A 17,468-nucleotide genomic window follows, 5' to 3' on the forward strand; every position below is an offset into this window, starting at 1 on the left:
CACTGGAACTAGCAGTTATGTAGTGCTTGGGATTTATCAAAATATAAATCAGAGACTTGGATTTGAACAAAGCTCTGAGTCTAAATGATTACTTAATAATGCAGCTGCCTCTCCATGTCTTCAGACGGTATTGTTGATGCTATGTAACAAGCTGGAAATATAAAGTGCTTTGATTGAAATCCAAAATTTACTTCTGCAGTAAACAAAGACAAAGAAGAGACGTTATAGTCACAAAAAACTTACAGTGGGGTAACAATGGATTAAACTTTTCTTTAAAAAATGTTTCCACTCATCTACACTCTTTAGTTCCAATAAGCTAGTTTTACAGTAGCTATTTAATAGATTGTGACTCATCTGCCCTAATGTCTTTGACCAAATACACTCATTCTTTGTAAGAGATTAAGCAAGCAGGGAGCGGGTGGGTGAGGAGTGATTTTTTTTTGGCCTCCTTTTTCCCGGCGTGGGATTCCCATGGTCATGTACCATAAATGAGGGCTATTCTTGTAAACATCTTACATGTCCCAGACAACCAAAAAAGGAAGAAAAACACGCTGTACTGACACAGATGCTTTGCAGAGCAATGTGTCAGCATGTATAAAACTAAAGAAGCTCTTGTAACACTTGTATTTCAAGCAACAAACGTTCTGATTAAAATTCAGAAATAGTCAGAATCTTCTAGTTAATCATATTTTTAACAGACTCTTCTGTTCACATCCTTAGCACAATTTAAGGGAATGTAAATTTTGAGCTCAAACTTTATCACACTGTTCAGTCCATCCAAAACGTTTCTCCTCTAGTTTATCACAACATTTGTATTGGAGAAAATAACAACAGTGTACTTGCTCTAAAAAGCAGCCCTATGAAGCAAAAGCCCAAATAAGGAAATTTTTTGTACATCTGCAGACAAAACAATGATCCTGGAAGAAATAATACAGACATAGGGAGCATTAACTTGGTGCGAGATGTTCCGAAGGGCATATGGAAAGGGTTGGAAAGGAGGAGATGTGAACTGCCCCATGCAGATCCTGCAGGTGTGCTCTAAAAGGTACCTAGTTCACATTAATGTAGTCCACAAGACGAGGTACCTTTTAGACAATGCAAGCAGGGCCTACCCCTGTGCAGTTAGAGCACAACAACGTTAGTGTGCTTTACAAATCACACCCTTCTCGCGCACTGTGCGGACAAGCCCATAGTTTCTGAAAAGAAGTGAATGGGGAAAAGAGAAGAAAAGCACACAGACACCAAATGAGTATAAAATGATGGATAGCTTAATTTTTTTTTAAATTCTATAACAAAGGAACCCAAATACTTACAGCAAAGCAGTAAAGTAGTCATGGCTTTAAGAATTTTTAAAAATGTGTACAACTGATTCAGTTTTTTACTGTTATTTTAAGACCAATATACATATAAAAGGCATAATTTATCAAGATAACACTGCAGTAAGTGAACACGAAATCTAACTTGCAATGAAACTTCTATGGTGTTACATAATCTGCATGAATACCTAAAAAGGGCATTACGAATACCCAACTAGTTAGTTGTTTATTTTAAGTGTCATGAATAAGAGGTGCAATCCTTGAGAGATATATGCTGAAAACCCTAGAGCCCTTTCTATGAGGGTATTAATTCTCAATAATGCTTTGGAGAGTAAAAAACTCGAGAAGCAAACTACTCTGTTCAGTTTCTGTGACTTAACTTTCCCTTCCCCCAAAGCAAAGCTTTACTCTGAGTGAAATCCTGGCCCCATTGAAGATGGTGGCAAAACTCCTGTTAACTTCACTGGAGCCAAGATTTTACCCTCAAAAGTCCAGCTCAAATGTTCTTTGGAAATAAAATCCATTATTTTGTATAGTGTGCAAAGTGCAATAGCTCTCCAGTGCTATCAGAAAACATGTGCTGATAAGGACATAGCCACAGAATCAAATGAAAATGATTAAAAACCTTACTAATTCTAGCAATCCTAACAGAAGAAGGGTGTTTGACATCTACTGGAATTTATGACAGGTCAACTGATTTAATGCAGATGCTATTACTAAGACATGTCCCTTCTGATTTCACTGAGTCAAATCAAAAGTTGTTTCACTCAAGTTCTTCAGTTTCTTCTGTGAAAAGGTCTGCTAGATCAGCCACTGTCAACACTGAGGCTTCTGACTGTTTCATGGAAGAGCTGGTGTGGCTGTAGGGAAAATTTGCATGAGAGTTAGAGAACAGACTCTGTGCAATAAAGAAAGAACATGCAGTTGTAGATTGTCTAATATTTATACTACAGTGAACATCACAAAGGAAGATGACAAGGAAGGGTATGTATACAGTGTACTTGTAGCCATGTTGGTCCCAAGATATTTGAAAGATAAGATGGGTGAGGTATTATCTTTTATTGGACCAACTTAAGTGGTGAAAGAGACAAGCTTTCTCCTTCTGCTCTGGGAAAAGTACTCCAAACATCACAGCTAAATGCAAGGTGGAACAGATTGTTCAACATAAGTAGTTAGTACATATTTTAAGGGACCATTTAAGGTAGAGCGGCCCATTAACAGCTCTGCAGTGATAGGACAAAAAGAAGGGGTTAGTAGGTTACAGACCACAATGATGCCTGCCTCAAATATTTACAAAACGATGGACAGACCTCAGATATCCATCCAAACACACAGAAACTTATCTATTTCATCCTCACCCATAGCAATTTTACATTCAACAACACTTTGTCCAAACCAGCCATATGCCAACCTCTTCATGGGCCACCTTGAAGACAAATGCATCACAAAACCAGTGATTTACCTCAAACACATTGATGATATTTTCATCCTCTGGATGAAACTCTGGCTTAAACTCCCTTATAGATTTCCACCACAACTTCAACAACCAATCCTAATCCATTAAACTCCCCTGGACACCACGATCAGCTTCAACAATGGATCCCTACAGACAACCATATACAAGAAAGAGATCACCACAACTACTTTCAAAGATCCAGTATTCACCCCAAACTCACCACCAAATCTGTTATCTACAGTCAGGCACTCAGATACCACAGAATATGCTCCCAGGAGAAAGTCTGGGATATATATCTTATTATTCAAAACTGCCTTCACCAAACAAGGACACTCCACTAGAGTAGCAGACTGAATCATGGAATGGGCCACACAAATATCCTGAGACCCTGCTTCAATACAGAAATAAATCTCCCTCTGACTGCATGCCCTTAGTTGTCCCAGACCACCCTACACTGGAACTCATATGGGGTATCATCAAAACAACTACAACCCATACTCAATGGGGACCCCATCCTAAAAGAAATCTTTCCTGAACCCTCACTTCTGGCCTTCAAACACCCCCCCAACCTCTCCAAGCTCATCATCAGAAGCAAGCTCCCCACAGACCAGGACACACCAACTGTCAGAACAACAGATGTAAAACATGCAGACATATCTCCACTGCTGTAATGATCAACACCTTCCACAACACATTTCAATATCCATGGATCTTACATGTACCTATCACAACATGTGGTATACCTCATCCACTTCACTAAATGCCCCAATAGCAACCATGTGCGTAAAATCAGATAATCACTATGCTCTCAAATTAACTCTCACAGAAAAATGATAAAAGACAAAAACACCATATCACCTGTGGGTGAACGCTTTTCACAAAGTGATCACTATATCTGACCTATCAATCCTCATCCTCAAAGGAAACCTACACAACACTTTCAAAAGGCAAATCTGGGAGTTTAAATTCATAACTCTGCTAGACATGAAAAATCACAGACTGAACAGAAACAATGGATTTATGGCTTATTGCAACAATCTGCACTATCCCCCTCTTTTTGTCTTATGACTGCAGAGGTGTTAACAGGCCACTCTATCTTGAACAGTTCCTTAGAATTTGTGCTAAACAATGTGTCACCTTGCATTTAGCTGTGACACTTTTCCCAGAGTACCTTCCCCAGACCAGCAGAGGAGCTCTGTGAGGCTCACTAGCTTGCATCTCTCACCAGCAGAAGTTGGTCCAATGAAAGATATTACTTCACCCCTCTTGTCTCTCTAAGGAAGGGTATGGTTATTATCATGCTCAACCAAAGCAGCACGAACCATCCTGTTTATTATGTGGAGACCATCTTATAAGTCTTCTCACTACACAATTTTAAAGACAAAGCAATTCAAGTAGTCTGATCAGATATTTTGTTGTTCATATTATTCAGTACTACTCAGATTCAGAACACAAGAATTGTCATACTGAATCAGACCCAAGTTCCATCTAGTCCAGGACCTCGTCTGACAGTGACCAGTAACCATATGCTTCAGAAGGTGGAATAATCTGCCCCCAGTAGAAGATCCTGATCTCTAACAGTAAGAGACTGATGTAAACCCTGCTTTGTACATCTTCCCAAACTACCACAAGTAATAAAAAGACTGAAATCAGAACTCATCTGGTGGTTTTGTTGTTTGGGCAAGAAGCATAATACAGTAGTTTTGCTCCTCTGCAGCTATATTGGATCTGCAGTTCTTCTAGTCACAAAAGCTTGTTTCTGTGAACTAAATGGAGGGAACTGTGCAGTTAAAGGGTTTATTTTTTCATAACTTTTGACTATTACTATGCTGTATGACTAGAAATTCTCACCTTGTATTTATTTGGAGGGGTAAGGGTATGGTTATGAGGGGTAAGGCATCATCCTTATCTTTGAAAGTATTGTCTCATCAATTTTCCACATCTGTTCCATTCTAATGTTTTTGCATGTAAAAATTCAAATAATTTGTCCAGTGGTTAAATAACATGATTAATAGCAAAAATTTGGGAAGGGATATTAAATCTCATGCTTCAGGGCTTATGTCAGTCTCTTACTATTAGATATAATTAAAATGCCTAGGTAATAAGGGTTTCCCCCCCGAAAGAAAAAAGAAAAGTCTAATGTAAACCAGAAATGTAACATCCACATCACATTGATTAGTTATCTAGCCAATACAAGATTTGTCCAAATACCAGCTTTTAAAGCTTAACCTGGTACACATCTGTACCATTCTAATGTTTTTGCATGTAAAAACTCAAATAATTTGTCCAATGCTTAAATAACATTATTAATAGCAAAACTCTATCCACCTTAGGTCTAGTTCACCATTGCATTAGTCCAGTTTTATGATAGTGTAATTTCACTGATTTCTATGCAATTACACTACTGTAAAACTGGATTACTGAAGACGTGAATCTGGTCTCACATTTATGGTTATTCAACACACATATACCTGAATGGTTCATGTCCTTGGAGACTCTTCTGGTCTCTTAATTAAAATGTCTGGCCAGTAACTGGACTTATTTACATTGTGTTTCTGTTTCAAATCACTGAATACCAAATCCAGGTTAAAGTGTCAATTTTTCAAAGCTTTGCTGAAAACATTTTGGGACTTTAGTCAAAACATTTCACAGCTGAGCAAAAGTTTATGACTGAGTAAAAACCTCACAAATATAATGAATACAGTGTAATAACCTTTTAAAAAGAGTGTATGCAGGGTGTATGTATGAAAACGACTTTCATTTTGGTGCAACAACAATGCTTTTCAGCTCCCCACCCCACAAAAAATGTACCTTCTCTCTACAGTTTTCAGCATCATCTGCATTCTTTCTTCTATTGTTGCTTTTATCAGGAACCTGTGAACAATGGTGGGCCTGCATGTGTTAAAAAAATAAAATTGAGCACTGGCATATTGCCATAGGACTGTGAAGAAGTTTAGGCCCAAATTTTGGCCTCCCTACAAATTATTTTAACCTTGTTGAAAGTGTCCTCCGGATTTTAAAGGTCCAAACCTGTAAGGTGCTGAGCAACCTCTACTGAGAGTAAAGGGTGTTCAGCACTTCCCACCACTCAAATAGCAACTTTGCAAGATCAGGCCCTCAATGACTATAAAAATAATTAAATAAAACCAAATATACACTGGGTAAAATTCTGCTCTCAGTTTTACTAGTAACAATAAAAAGGTTTCAAAATGTATATTACGTGCACAACCTTGCCTAGGGACTGAGAAGCACAACCCCAGGAGCTCAGAGGCATGATTCCTTCTATAACTCCCAGGGCCAGATTAACTCATCACTTGGTCCCAGTCAAACATATACTTCTGGGCCCCTACCCTGTTGGAGAACAAAGCAGTTTCTTTACCCAGTCCCCTCCCCTTTGCTTGGAAATGGCAAATGAGTCTCAGCTGCGTGTGAGGAATATCTCTGCCCACTCATCCACTGATGTGGTGCTGCACATGAACTGAAAGAACTTCACTCACTTGAGTGATTGGTAGGATAGCCAGCCCTCCAGGGTTGTCCTGGAGTCTCCAGGAATTAAAAATTAATCTTTTATTAAAGATTATGTCATGTGATGAAATCTCCAGAAATACATCCAACCAAAACTGGCAACCCTAGTGATTGGTGGTGTGATCTGGCACAAAGTGGCATAACATCATGCGAATTCTTTCAGTTCGCGTGCAAATCTGCATCAGCAAATATACATAAATATAAATAAGTGAGGGCCCCGGCCCAGGGACATGCCTGGTTTACCTAGGCGTTAATCCAGCCCAGGTAACTACTCAGCACACAGGAGGAGCACTCCTGCACCTAAACCCCTTCAGGGAATGTGGCCTGCTCCTCCTCGTATGCTGGGCCTGCTCCATACACTAGCATGGTATGTGGATGGGAGAAAAGTCCTGCCTTCTCCTGGCCCACTTTGGGGAGATGTACACATGGAATGAGGACATGGAGGAAGCATATCCTGAACTTCCCTGAGTAAAGGGATCGAGACAGGCTCCTTGCATGCTGTCTTGAAGAGCCCCCTTTTATGAGGGCCAGTCATAATTTGGTCCTGAGTAATGAACCCAGTCCATTGTTTGTACAGGACCTACAATGTTTTATTGCTTTTGAGTCCATCCAAGAAAGTGAGCTCCAGGTAATGACTAATTAAACCTCATTTTCAGAGCTGTGCTGATATCGCTAATGCAGAAGACAAACCAACACTTTATTTGGCCATATAAAAAAAGGGTAAAAAAATCTGATTGCCAAATGGAGAATAGCAAAGCTAAAAGGAAATAAGAAGAATTTTCAAGGTCCTGAGTGGGTGAAACAGAGCAGAGTAAAAATCAAAAGTTAATATCTATGAAAATACCTGGAGACCCTTCTGATAATACTTTTTTTTTTCAGAAGAGGAATTTATATTAGAAAATGAAGAGCACTAAACACTGCTCAGTTAGAACCTGATTCAAAGTCCATTGAAGTCAATGGGATTCTTTCAAGCCCTACCGTAACATTTACTAGATAAAGTCAATAGAACTACTCATATGCGTGAAAGATAAGCATGAGCAAAGGCCTATGCAGGGTAGGGGTTTAAATCTAGAGTAACTCCAGAAATATGCTGATGAAACAACAGAATTTGGCCCTTACTACACATTTAACTTGTACATAGTTCTCTTCTTGACTGAAGGCCCCTTACAATTTTATTTTCATTATTATTTTAATAGAGTATATAACACAAAATACAGTTACCTTTTCCATAACTGGTGTTCGAGATGTGTTGCTCATGTCTATTCCACAATAGGTGTGTGCGCTTGCCACGTGCACCCGTGCCGGAAGTTTTTCCCCTAGCAGTACTTAGCCTGACCACCTAGCTTCCTCAGGAGCCAGACCTACCCCCAAATATATACGTTATCCCCCTCCCCAAAAGGGGGGTGTAAATGGAAGGGGAACTCACAGCAGCATTTCCAAAGCTGATTTCCACTCAGAAATCCAATAGCACCCTCGGGAGCATTTTGCTGGGAATGACGGCTCCTCATTTCCATTCATCTACCTCTGACTCTTGGTTCACTTCCTTTGGACCTATAGAATCCAGGCCCTGCAATGTTTGAGAGCGTGCTTTCACAGCTCCCAAGGAAGACAGAGCTTACAACTGAGTCAGTAGTAATCTCTCCCAAATCTTTAATGTGCTTCACCCACTTTTTACTGAGTTAGGCTCAATTTGTGGCTACCTAAATAAACGGGAGAATTGGGCCTTTTTTTGTTTTCCAGCCCAACCCACCCATTTCCCAGAACTACATGCAGAAGGGCCACACCCTGGCAGAGTGGCTTGTTTTTATTAGTGTAAATATACAATTAAATGATTATGATCACTAATTAGAAAAAAAAAGAATTGTTAAGACGTTTACGTTAAAACACAACAGCAAAACTGAGAAGAGAAGCTTACAAGGAAAAAAATATTATGCTTCTTTTTTTCCACATGTAAGGCATGTGGTTCTTGAGACCAAAGCAGTTAAGCTAGTAAGATATTGATCCCTTCTGAATTACCTGCCATTCAGATAAAATAGAAAAATATCATTAACCTAAGCTGCTTTTACAAAAATCAAAGAGAGTTTGTAATGCTAGCAGCTAGAGCTTGAGATATGGAGTCAAGACACTAGATTCTAGTCCTGGATCTGACTATGTGGTCTTAGGTAAATCACGCAGGGCAAAGTTTTCGTAAGTGCCTAAGTCCCACTGACTTTCAATAGGACTTAGTGCTTAAGTCACTTTTGAAAATGAAAAGCAAGAGCTTAAGTCACTTAAGTATTTAGGTTCTATTTGAAGATTTAATCCATAACCATTTTATTCCTCAGTTTATCCATCTGTAAAGTGGGGATACCTATTATACTTCCTCACAGCTTAGAGATTCTCAGAAGGAGGTTGCCACATAAGAGCATAACATTATTTTAGACTGGCAAGGCAATATAACAGCCATTTTAAGCAACATTTATTTTAATTCTTACTTTGTTTGCCCAATACGATGCACTCTGCCAATGGCCTGAAGTTCATGTGCAGGATTCAAAATGGGCTCCACTAGCAGAACATGAGTTGCCTCAATTATGTTTAATCCATTGGAACCAGTATGAAGGGGTAGCAACAAAATATTGATCTTGGGATCATATTTAAATGCCGAGAGGTTCTCCTAGAAGATAAACACCATATTAGCATTTCAGTGGGAGCTGTTCCTGAATAAGGAGTATAGGGTAGGTACAACAATCAGGATTCAGACACCCAAGGGTGAAGAATAAGAAATTGAATCAACTAATTGTATACAATATTATTGTACTATAAAAATGTGAGTTAGGTCTTTTAGGAAAGCTGGTGACTTTCTGGTCATTAATATTACTGAGTGTTGTATGTACACTTAGTGTGTAAAGCATTAGGTATGTATGCTTGGAATATGTTCCTAAAACATGGTCAGACTAAGTAATCCTAGTAGAACAGATAAATAAGTTTGTCCCGGACAAAGCAATGTACATTTTGCCAGTCTGCCGGGGTCAAGCTTTGTAAACTAGAGACAGTGAAAATATATTTGCATCTAAGGTAAATAAAGTTAGCAAACCAACAGAAAGAGGATGAAGACGACAGCATGGCATCTGCACATCAGTGGGAGAGTACCTCTGTCTGGCGTGTTCACCTCAAAAGAAACACATTTCAAAGGTTTACTAGACTATAAGAAGGACAGAAAATCCCTTAGTTACCCATCACTTAGGGGACAAAGGGATCAGCACCCACTAATTCTGTGAACAGTGGATCCTCCTGCCCAAAGGGGTGGAGATGGTGGTAGCCTGATGTAAGAAAGCTGCTTAGGCAAAGATTATAACTTGCTAAAGTTAGTTTTAGTCACTAAAAAGCATGTTGTTTTGTTTGTAACCATACGTGTCTCATTCTCTGGCTTAGTACCACTTACATCTATGTTCTTTAATAAACATACTCTCAGTTGTACTATAAACCATCTCAGTGCTGTGTATTAAGGTAAAAAGTATACCTTCAGCTGGGCTATCAGGCTGGTGTGTGTGTATGCTGTCTCTTTGGAGACAGTGGATTTAGTAATTTCTGTGAGTATCTAGTGAGAGGGACTGGACACTACAGAGGCACATCTCTGGGTTCACTGAATGTTTCCTGCAAGACAAGGTTTAGACAGGGCCGGTGCAAGGATGTTTCGCGCCCTAGGCGAAATTTCCACCTTGCGCCCCACCCCTGCCCTGAGGCGCCCCCCTTGTGGCAGCTCCCCACCCTCCGCCCTGAGGCACCCCTCCCCGCCCCAGCTCACCCCTGCTCCAAGCACGAGCACCCCGAGCATGCCATTGCTGCTTCACTTCTCCCGCCTCCCAGGCTTACGGCGCCTAAGCTGATTGGCGCCGCAAGCCTGGGAGGTGGGAGAAGTGAAGCACCTCACCCCTGCCACACCTCCTCCCCGAGCACGTCGTGGCTGCTTCACTTCTCCCACCTCCCAGGCTTGCGGTGCCAATCAGCTTAGGCTCTGCAAGCCTGGGAGGCGGGAGAAGTGAAGCAGCCACGGCATGCTCGGGGAGGAGGCGGGGCGGGGGTGAGCTGGGGCGGGGAGTTCCCTTGCATGCTTCGCCCCCCCTTACTTGCTGCAGGCAGCCCTCCCCGCGCTCCCCTGCCCCAGCTCCCTCCGCCTAAATGCCGGCGGTGACCGGGGAGGCCGAAGATCCGGCTGCAGCGGTCGCTGCCGAAGAAAATGGTTCCCCCCAAATCCCAGTGCCCTAGGCGACCGCCTAGGTTGCCTAAATGGTTGCACCGGCCCTGGGTTTAGATTGGCAGAGTCTCAAAGAGTTTGCTGGAGAGGCGGACAGACTGGTGTGGCAAGGAGGTGACATACTATTTAAGCTCCAGCAAAGCTTTCTCTTGCTGAGGCAAAGGGGTAAAACTTCCAGGCTTCCTGAGGAGAATGTCACGATCAGGTGGGGGATTTTTTTTCGTCTTTTTTTTTTTTTTAAATTAAAAGAGAATTTAGTAATTGACAGCCCTGAACACAGAAGTCTTCTTTTATCCAAAGGACAAATGAGCAGCAGCAGTGCAAGAATCCCAAAGAACACCGTGGCCAATCTGTCTCATCCCCTTCATCCATACAATTATTTTTTTTAAATGATAGTTTATGGCTTATTTTTGTTTTTGATAGTTTTTTTTAATTATTATGATTTTAGAGTTCATTAGCTCAGAGATCAAATGCTCTGCCTTGATCAGTTCTATTATTCTCATTCCATTTTCCCAAAGGAGATGCAAGGTGAAAGGGTCAAATGAATTTCTGCTGATTATTCCCCCACCAACCCCACCTGCAAAAAATGACTTGCAGCAAAATCAGCTTTCTGTACCTGAAATTTACTAATTCCGTTAATCTGAGCAAACACCATGTTGTTATCATCTAGAGCTTTTGAAATTATGTCCAAAACATCTTGCCACTAGAAAAAACACAATATAAAAGCAAGTCAGTATTACAAATAGCACTGACAACAATAGAACATGAAAATATGGCAGGACTGTAATATCTTAACCTTACCAATAAATAACCCAAGAGACTGCAGTTATAAAATGAACCTCTTATGATACGCATTAAATTAACATTAAATAAATTTTTGGGGTTTTTTGTGTTTTTTTCTCTCCAAGAATATATTTTAAAAAGTGTCTTAATATTAAAGATACAAAGTGGCAAACAGTCCAGCATTCAAAGTGGGCAAACAGAATCTAGAGGAGAGAAAACTAGTGCAAAGAAATAAAGACAAGTTTGAGCAGAAGAGATTTGCAACAATGAAATGTAGTTTAAAAATTTATGAAAAATACTTGGACAGTGTCTTTTCTATCTAGTTAAAATACACATAGAACTGATAATACGTCTGCATATGAATTTTCAATGTTTGCCCTTTGAACATCTGTAAAATGGGGGATAATGATACTGATCTCCCTTGAAAAGTGCTTTGAGATCTACTGAAGAAAAGTGCTATATAAGAGCTAGATATTATTATACAATACTTTCCATCTATTAACCATTAGCAGTATCAACAATGTCCCAATGACATGAAGAATCCTTCATAGTTTAGTAGCTAAACTGAATTTTGGAAACAGATATTGGCATCTAAGAATTTGTAGAACACAAAGTAACCTTTAAGGTAGAAACTGCTGATAAATACCGTTGAGAAAACTAAAGATTTAGCCCCTGGATCTTTAAACTGGATTTTCTTCAGAGTCCGAACCACAGCTTCCACTTTGGTGGAGTGACTTCCCTTTGGAAAGGGGAAAGAAAAACACCAGCATACAGTAGGATGAAGCAAAACTGAAGGAAACAAAACCACGCATGCACATTATATTCTGATCTTTCTATTAGCATCTCTTACAGTGCGGTCTGTCTTATATATCTCAAAAGGGATCAGCAAATCTCTCTTACCCTGGTACATTTTTTTTTTGATAGGTCTTATAAAAATTATACCTTTGGAACTTTGGAAGTACTTACCATGGTTTGCTCTTAGACCATACTCTTCTCAGGGCAGAGAAAAAAAAGGTTATTTAACACAGGGTTCCACCTATTATTTGTTTTATTTATTTTGATTTATGTTAACGAGGGGCGTCTTATCCAAAGCTCCTTGGTGCTTTTAACAGACATTTAAAGAACAATCACAACAAAAGATCAGTAGAAAACGTAACCAACAAGCAATTAAAAATCTGAGATAAACAGTACTCACAAATCCCGGCTCTCATTTAACTCTAACAGATAGGCTTTCCCAAATGTTGTAAATGTCAACAGACTCCGGCTATTTTGGATCAAGTGGAAGGGATAGAAATCTGAAGTCCAGTGCTATTATGGAGAGCACCCTGCCAGCAAGTTCCCCCTTCATTTAAAGAAGAGATCTCCAGCTTCGGTGCTTTGATGATTTTAATTGAAGAAGTATGGCATAGGAAGAGATGTATGTCAGGTAGGCATGTCACAAGCATCAAACTCAATACATGAAACTCCATCTGAAAACCAATAACTAAGCAATGAACTGTCTTGGGTCAGCTTTAAAAACCAAAAATAGTTTGAGTGGCTACATAAGACAAGCACATGGCTAGTGAACTAGGATTGGAATTGCATGTGCACAGATGTGAACTGACATAAAGGGCTGAATTCTCTGGTCACTAAGACTACTTTGATTGCATAAGTTCCTCTTCCACCTCCTATGCCAGCTGTCTCCCCTTAGTGTAAGGGGATGGAGGGGAATTCCAGGAGCAGAACACAATTAAGTTCTTCTGTGTTTGATCCTCCACTGGTGTAAGGTCTCAGAGTGAACTTCATAAGAACTTACAGGAGTATGCTTTATTAAGGCCAGATCCACCAAAGCACTTGAGCATGAGAATAGCAGTTCTACTGAAGTGAGGTGAAGGAAGAATTATGGTGGTATTCCATCCCCCTTTGACTCCAATGTATACAATTTTGCTCTGTAGGCCATTCCAAAAGACGGCATCACCAGACCGAAGAGGAAAGTATACAGGGGAAGGTATGGAAGACAGAACAGATTTTGGCCCTAATAAACACTATAAAAGTCTGATTAATGAATGATTCTCTATAGGTAAACTACAATTGGACATCTCATAGAGAGTTCAATGTAGCTGAGAGCATTCTCAGTATCAAATGACAAAATAAAGCCTGGTTATCAGCAAAATCACCTTCTCTGATTTATTTCTTTTTCTCTTTTTTTTTTAAATTCAGAAATTACAATTTTTAACCACATTATCTAAAATGTGACCATCATAATTAATGAGGAAAACTAGGTGCCAAGACTTGCAACTAAGTGCATCTTTCTCCTTCTTCAGAACAAAGGAGTTAACAGTCTTTGACATTTTCTGTAGGAAGATAAGGAAACTTTTGACAGAGCTAGAATGATTAATTAATAAACAAAAAGGTCAGCAAAATGGAGTATTTTTTATCGACTTCAGACTGGAGATAATGCAGCATTTTCTCTTTATATTGGAAATGTCAGACAACAACTTCTTGTGTACTGTACAGGAGGCATATAAACTAATTTTAGTCATCACAAAGTTAAGTTTCACTACAATAGATGGGAGTCTATTGCAGAATCAGTGATCCACAATGGTTTATGGCAGGGGTTCTCAAACTTTTTTTTTTCTGCCCCTCCCCCCCCCCTGAAAATATTTCAGGCTGTGTTCACCCTCCCTCCCAAAGAGTGATGACTCCTCCCGCATACCATAAGAGTTTTCAGCACCACCACCTATGAAGGATCTTCAAAATCGACATTTAACATCCTCTCTCTTACATTACCTCTTGGCAAATTTAGGTCACCAGTAAGACTTTATATTCCTGAATCCTGCTTCTGTTGCATCCCCCACTCAGTTGTGGCACTAATATTTATTGCCTTTTGCGCCATAAAAATGACTAATTTGTAGTGTCCCCAAATTATTATTATAATACCCAGACAAATAAAAAGAATTAGCAAATAGAAATCAGTTTGCTACACCTCAAACCAGGACCATGGCAAAATACCAAGTCCCATGACTGCAACAAAACTAGTATTTTCTCATGGAATTTTTATTGAAATTACAGAACTACATTTTAGCTATGACCGCAGCTCCATATATCACTGCCAAAAGTTGAAATATGGTTAAATGCACAGAAGAAAGTGAAGGAGGGCACTTAAAATATATACATATGTAACATTTTTACCCTCTATTGTAGGTTACTAAAATTTGCTCCTTTAACTATTTCAGCCCTACTTGATTTCATCACATGTGTAATTCACTGGGGTGAAATATATTAAATAGCAATATTTGTAAAACACTGAGATTCTTAGGGCTTGGCTACACTCGAAACTCCAAAGTGCTGCCGTGGGAGCGCTCCCGTGGCAGCGCTTTGAAGTGCAAGTGTGGTCGCGGCGCCAGCACTGGGAGAGAGCTCTCCCAGCGCTGCAGGTACTCCACCTCCCCGAGGGGATTAGCTTACAGCGCTGGGAGCTGCGCTGGGGCACTGTTTACACTGGTGCTTTACAGCGCTGTAACTTGCTGTGCTCAGGGGGGTGTTTTTTCACACCCCTGAGCGAGAAAGTTGCAGCGCTGTAAAGCGCCAGTGTAGCCAAGGCCTCAGATCAAAAGCGAAGTATATTATTTTACCATGTGTATTACAAATATATAAGTTACATCTTTACTGACCTAATGGACATTTTAAATTTGTCATGGTGAGACTTGTAACTGTAAAGCTGAATACTAAAAAAACCTATTTTTACCTTTAGCTATGCAAACTAAGAACAATCCAGGAAAAAGCACACACTAAGTGTGTACTGTAATGCAAATCCTGTCTACCTACTCTATCTACCTTCCATTCATTCAATTTTATGTACACGAATTACAATATTCTCAATACAGAAGAGTACACTACTATGTTCTATTTCTTGCTCATTCTTCATTTTGTTCTCTATGCCATTTACTTGTTTGCATATGGGCTCTGTTTGCCTGGCAATCAGAAAATGTATTTCCTTAATTATGAATACTGTGTTGCAGTAATTTCACCTAGTGTTTTTTAAAAGATATTTTATTACTTAAAAGTGCTTATACGTCTATACTTTTGCATGCTGTAGTTGTCTCAGCCAGGCAAGTATTGTTTTATTTTTGTCTACACCTGTTTTCTGAATGCTGATTTGCACATGGTTGGCTGTGCTATACTGACAGGTCAAATTTAGTGCAGTTTTGCTGCTTGTAGTATTGGTGGGGAAGTGAGTCTAGTCTAAGTGAGTGCCTGGAGCAAGCACTGGGATGCTCAAGCATTCATATGTCACAAGTAGCTATGTGAATGCTTGAGAAACTCTGTATAAAAGCTAGAGCTGTCAAGGCTTTCCGTATGCAGTGTCAGCTTCTTTGCCGCTATTTTCTATAATGATTTCAGTGCTATGTCCTGGGTACAGGAGTGAACAACTCTTGGTGCCAACACCTTTGCTATTGATATGTACCTGGCAGAGATCTACAATCCTGTTTCCAGAAGTGGGAGTAGACTGTTCAAAAGATGTATATCTAAAAAAAAGAGTTGGAGGCTGGGGGGGCTGGATGATACCCTTGGCGGCTCTATGGCAACAGCCGGCCAATGGTACCCACCCTTTGTTAGGGGAGCTGAGATTGGTTAATTCTTGTAAGTGCTGGGATGGAGTTGCAGAGGGATGGGATGGTTTCCCAAATGAAACTAGGCTTCTTTCTGCTCTGGTCTCCACACTGCTGCAAGACACAATTTCTCTCTCTCTCGTCTTCCAGATTATATTAGCTACATGCAGAATCTGTTTCTTGTTGCTCTGTATCAAGTTATTGGCTGCTCTAGGGGTTAGGGCAGGGTGCTGCAGGCATCTCTAGACTTGGAAGTGACTGTATGGGCGCTTACAATTTCATGGTACAATTAGTTTGTCTTTGAATCAAAGGACTGCAGCTTTGGGCGGTACCTTATCTTGGATGCATGGGTTACGTTCCCCGGGGAAGCTGATGGAGGGGGGAATAAAATAAATAGGGGAGCACAATTGGTATGACCCTACAGAGGTTTGGAGTTGGAGTGATGCCCCTTTTCTGAGAACTGGGCACCAGCAAATCTTCCTAGAAGGGGCTGGATTTGCCTGGAGGTCCAGGTAATTATGCCAGGTGTTGCCTCAACAGTTAGCAGTTGCCTCATCAGCACAATACTTTGGACTTAATCAGGCTTTGGTATGATGCAAACTTGGCTGGCCAAGGAAATGTTACGCTCTGGACTAGAGAATCAAAAAAAGGGAGGTGTCTATGAGAGTTTTCTCCTCTTTTCACTGCTTCCAGGGACAGGCTGCTTTCAGGAGATATTTTCAGTTATAGGTTTAATAAAGCTACAGCCACATGGCCAAAAGATAACTGTTGCCACCATCCATTCACAAGCTGAAAAAGATTATAAGCACTCTACCATTCAGAACTACTACTTGTATAAGAAATACTTTAAAACGTAGAATTTCTCAAGAATGTAGACCAATGTAGCTTAGTCAACAGCACCACAGTTAGTTGTACTGTGGAAATAACTAACAAAATAACAGTGGGTAAGTAGACCATTTCCCCTTTTTGTACAGTGTTTATGCAGATGTGCTACAGAACTGCTTCATACCATTTCACTTTACAGAAATCACACATTTACACTATAGAGAGCCTTATAATTAGGAAGCTCTTTCTTCACACACAACATCAAACACTGACACATGAATTAAAAGCAAATCTACCAAATTCAATCTTTGCAAAAGGAAAACTGCCCAAAGAAAATATATTCATTTAACTGAAAGTTCAAAGTGTTTATATACCCAGCTGGAGTACCCATGTGATTTTATTACTGTATTGGTCCTCCTTCATTCCATCCTCATACCTCTCTTTGGTAACATAATTTGTCATGATGTACAAAATTAGAGTCCTGTGACTACTCAGGCAGTGAGTAACTCACTTGTGTAAGTGGCTGCAGTTTCAAGGTCTTATATAGTCTTCAGGACAGGGACGATATTTTCCAGATTCTCGACTGATCAGCAGCATTAAAAAGGAAGATAAAAACCTTCACCGAACAGTACCACAGAGATTTTGTAAATTACCACCACCAAATACTTTGAAATTTGGTAATTTTTACACCTAAAAAGCAGTTTTTGCTGCTTCATTCTTCTCTGTGGTTCCACTCT

At 40.0% G+C, this 17,468-nt stretch overlaps 1 protein-coding gene across 1 annotated transcript in view; it reads right to left on the reverse strand.

Annotated features, from left to right (window-relative positions):
* Positions 1 to 1,248: 1,248 nt before the first annotated feature.
* SHPRH (SNF2 histone linker PHD RING helicase) overlaps positions 1,249 to 17,468 on the reverse strand; it is a 133,933-nt gene continuing 117,713 nt past the window's right edge. The window contains exons 26-30 of the mRNA XM_045009684.1: positions 11,961 to 12,053; positions 11,148 to 11,234; positions 8,772 to 8,950; positions 5,584 to 5,664; positions 1,249 to 2,176 (exon numbers count right to left, since the gene is read on the reverse strand). Of these exons, the coding sequence (XP_044865619.1) occupies positions 2,080 to 2,176; positions 5,584 to 5,664; positions 8,772 to 8,950; positions 11,148 to 11,234; positions 11,961 to 12,053 (537 nt within the window). The 3' untranslated portion in view covers positions 1,249 to 2,079. The remainder of the gene's footprint in view (positions 2,177 to 5,583; positions 5,665 to 8,771; positions 8,951 to 11,147; positions 11,235 to 11,960; positions 12,054 to 17,468) is intronic.

Source organism: Mauremys mutica, chromosome 3 (genome assembly GCF_020497125.1).
Source record: "Mauremys mutica isolate MM-2020 ecotype Southern chromosome 3, ASM2049712v1, whole genome shotgun sequence".
Taxonomy (NCBI): domain Eukaryota; kingdom Metazoa; phylum Chordata; order Testudines; family Geoemydidae; genus Mauremys; species Mauremys mutica.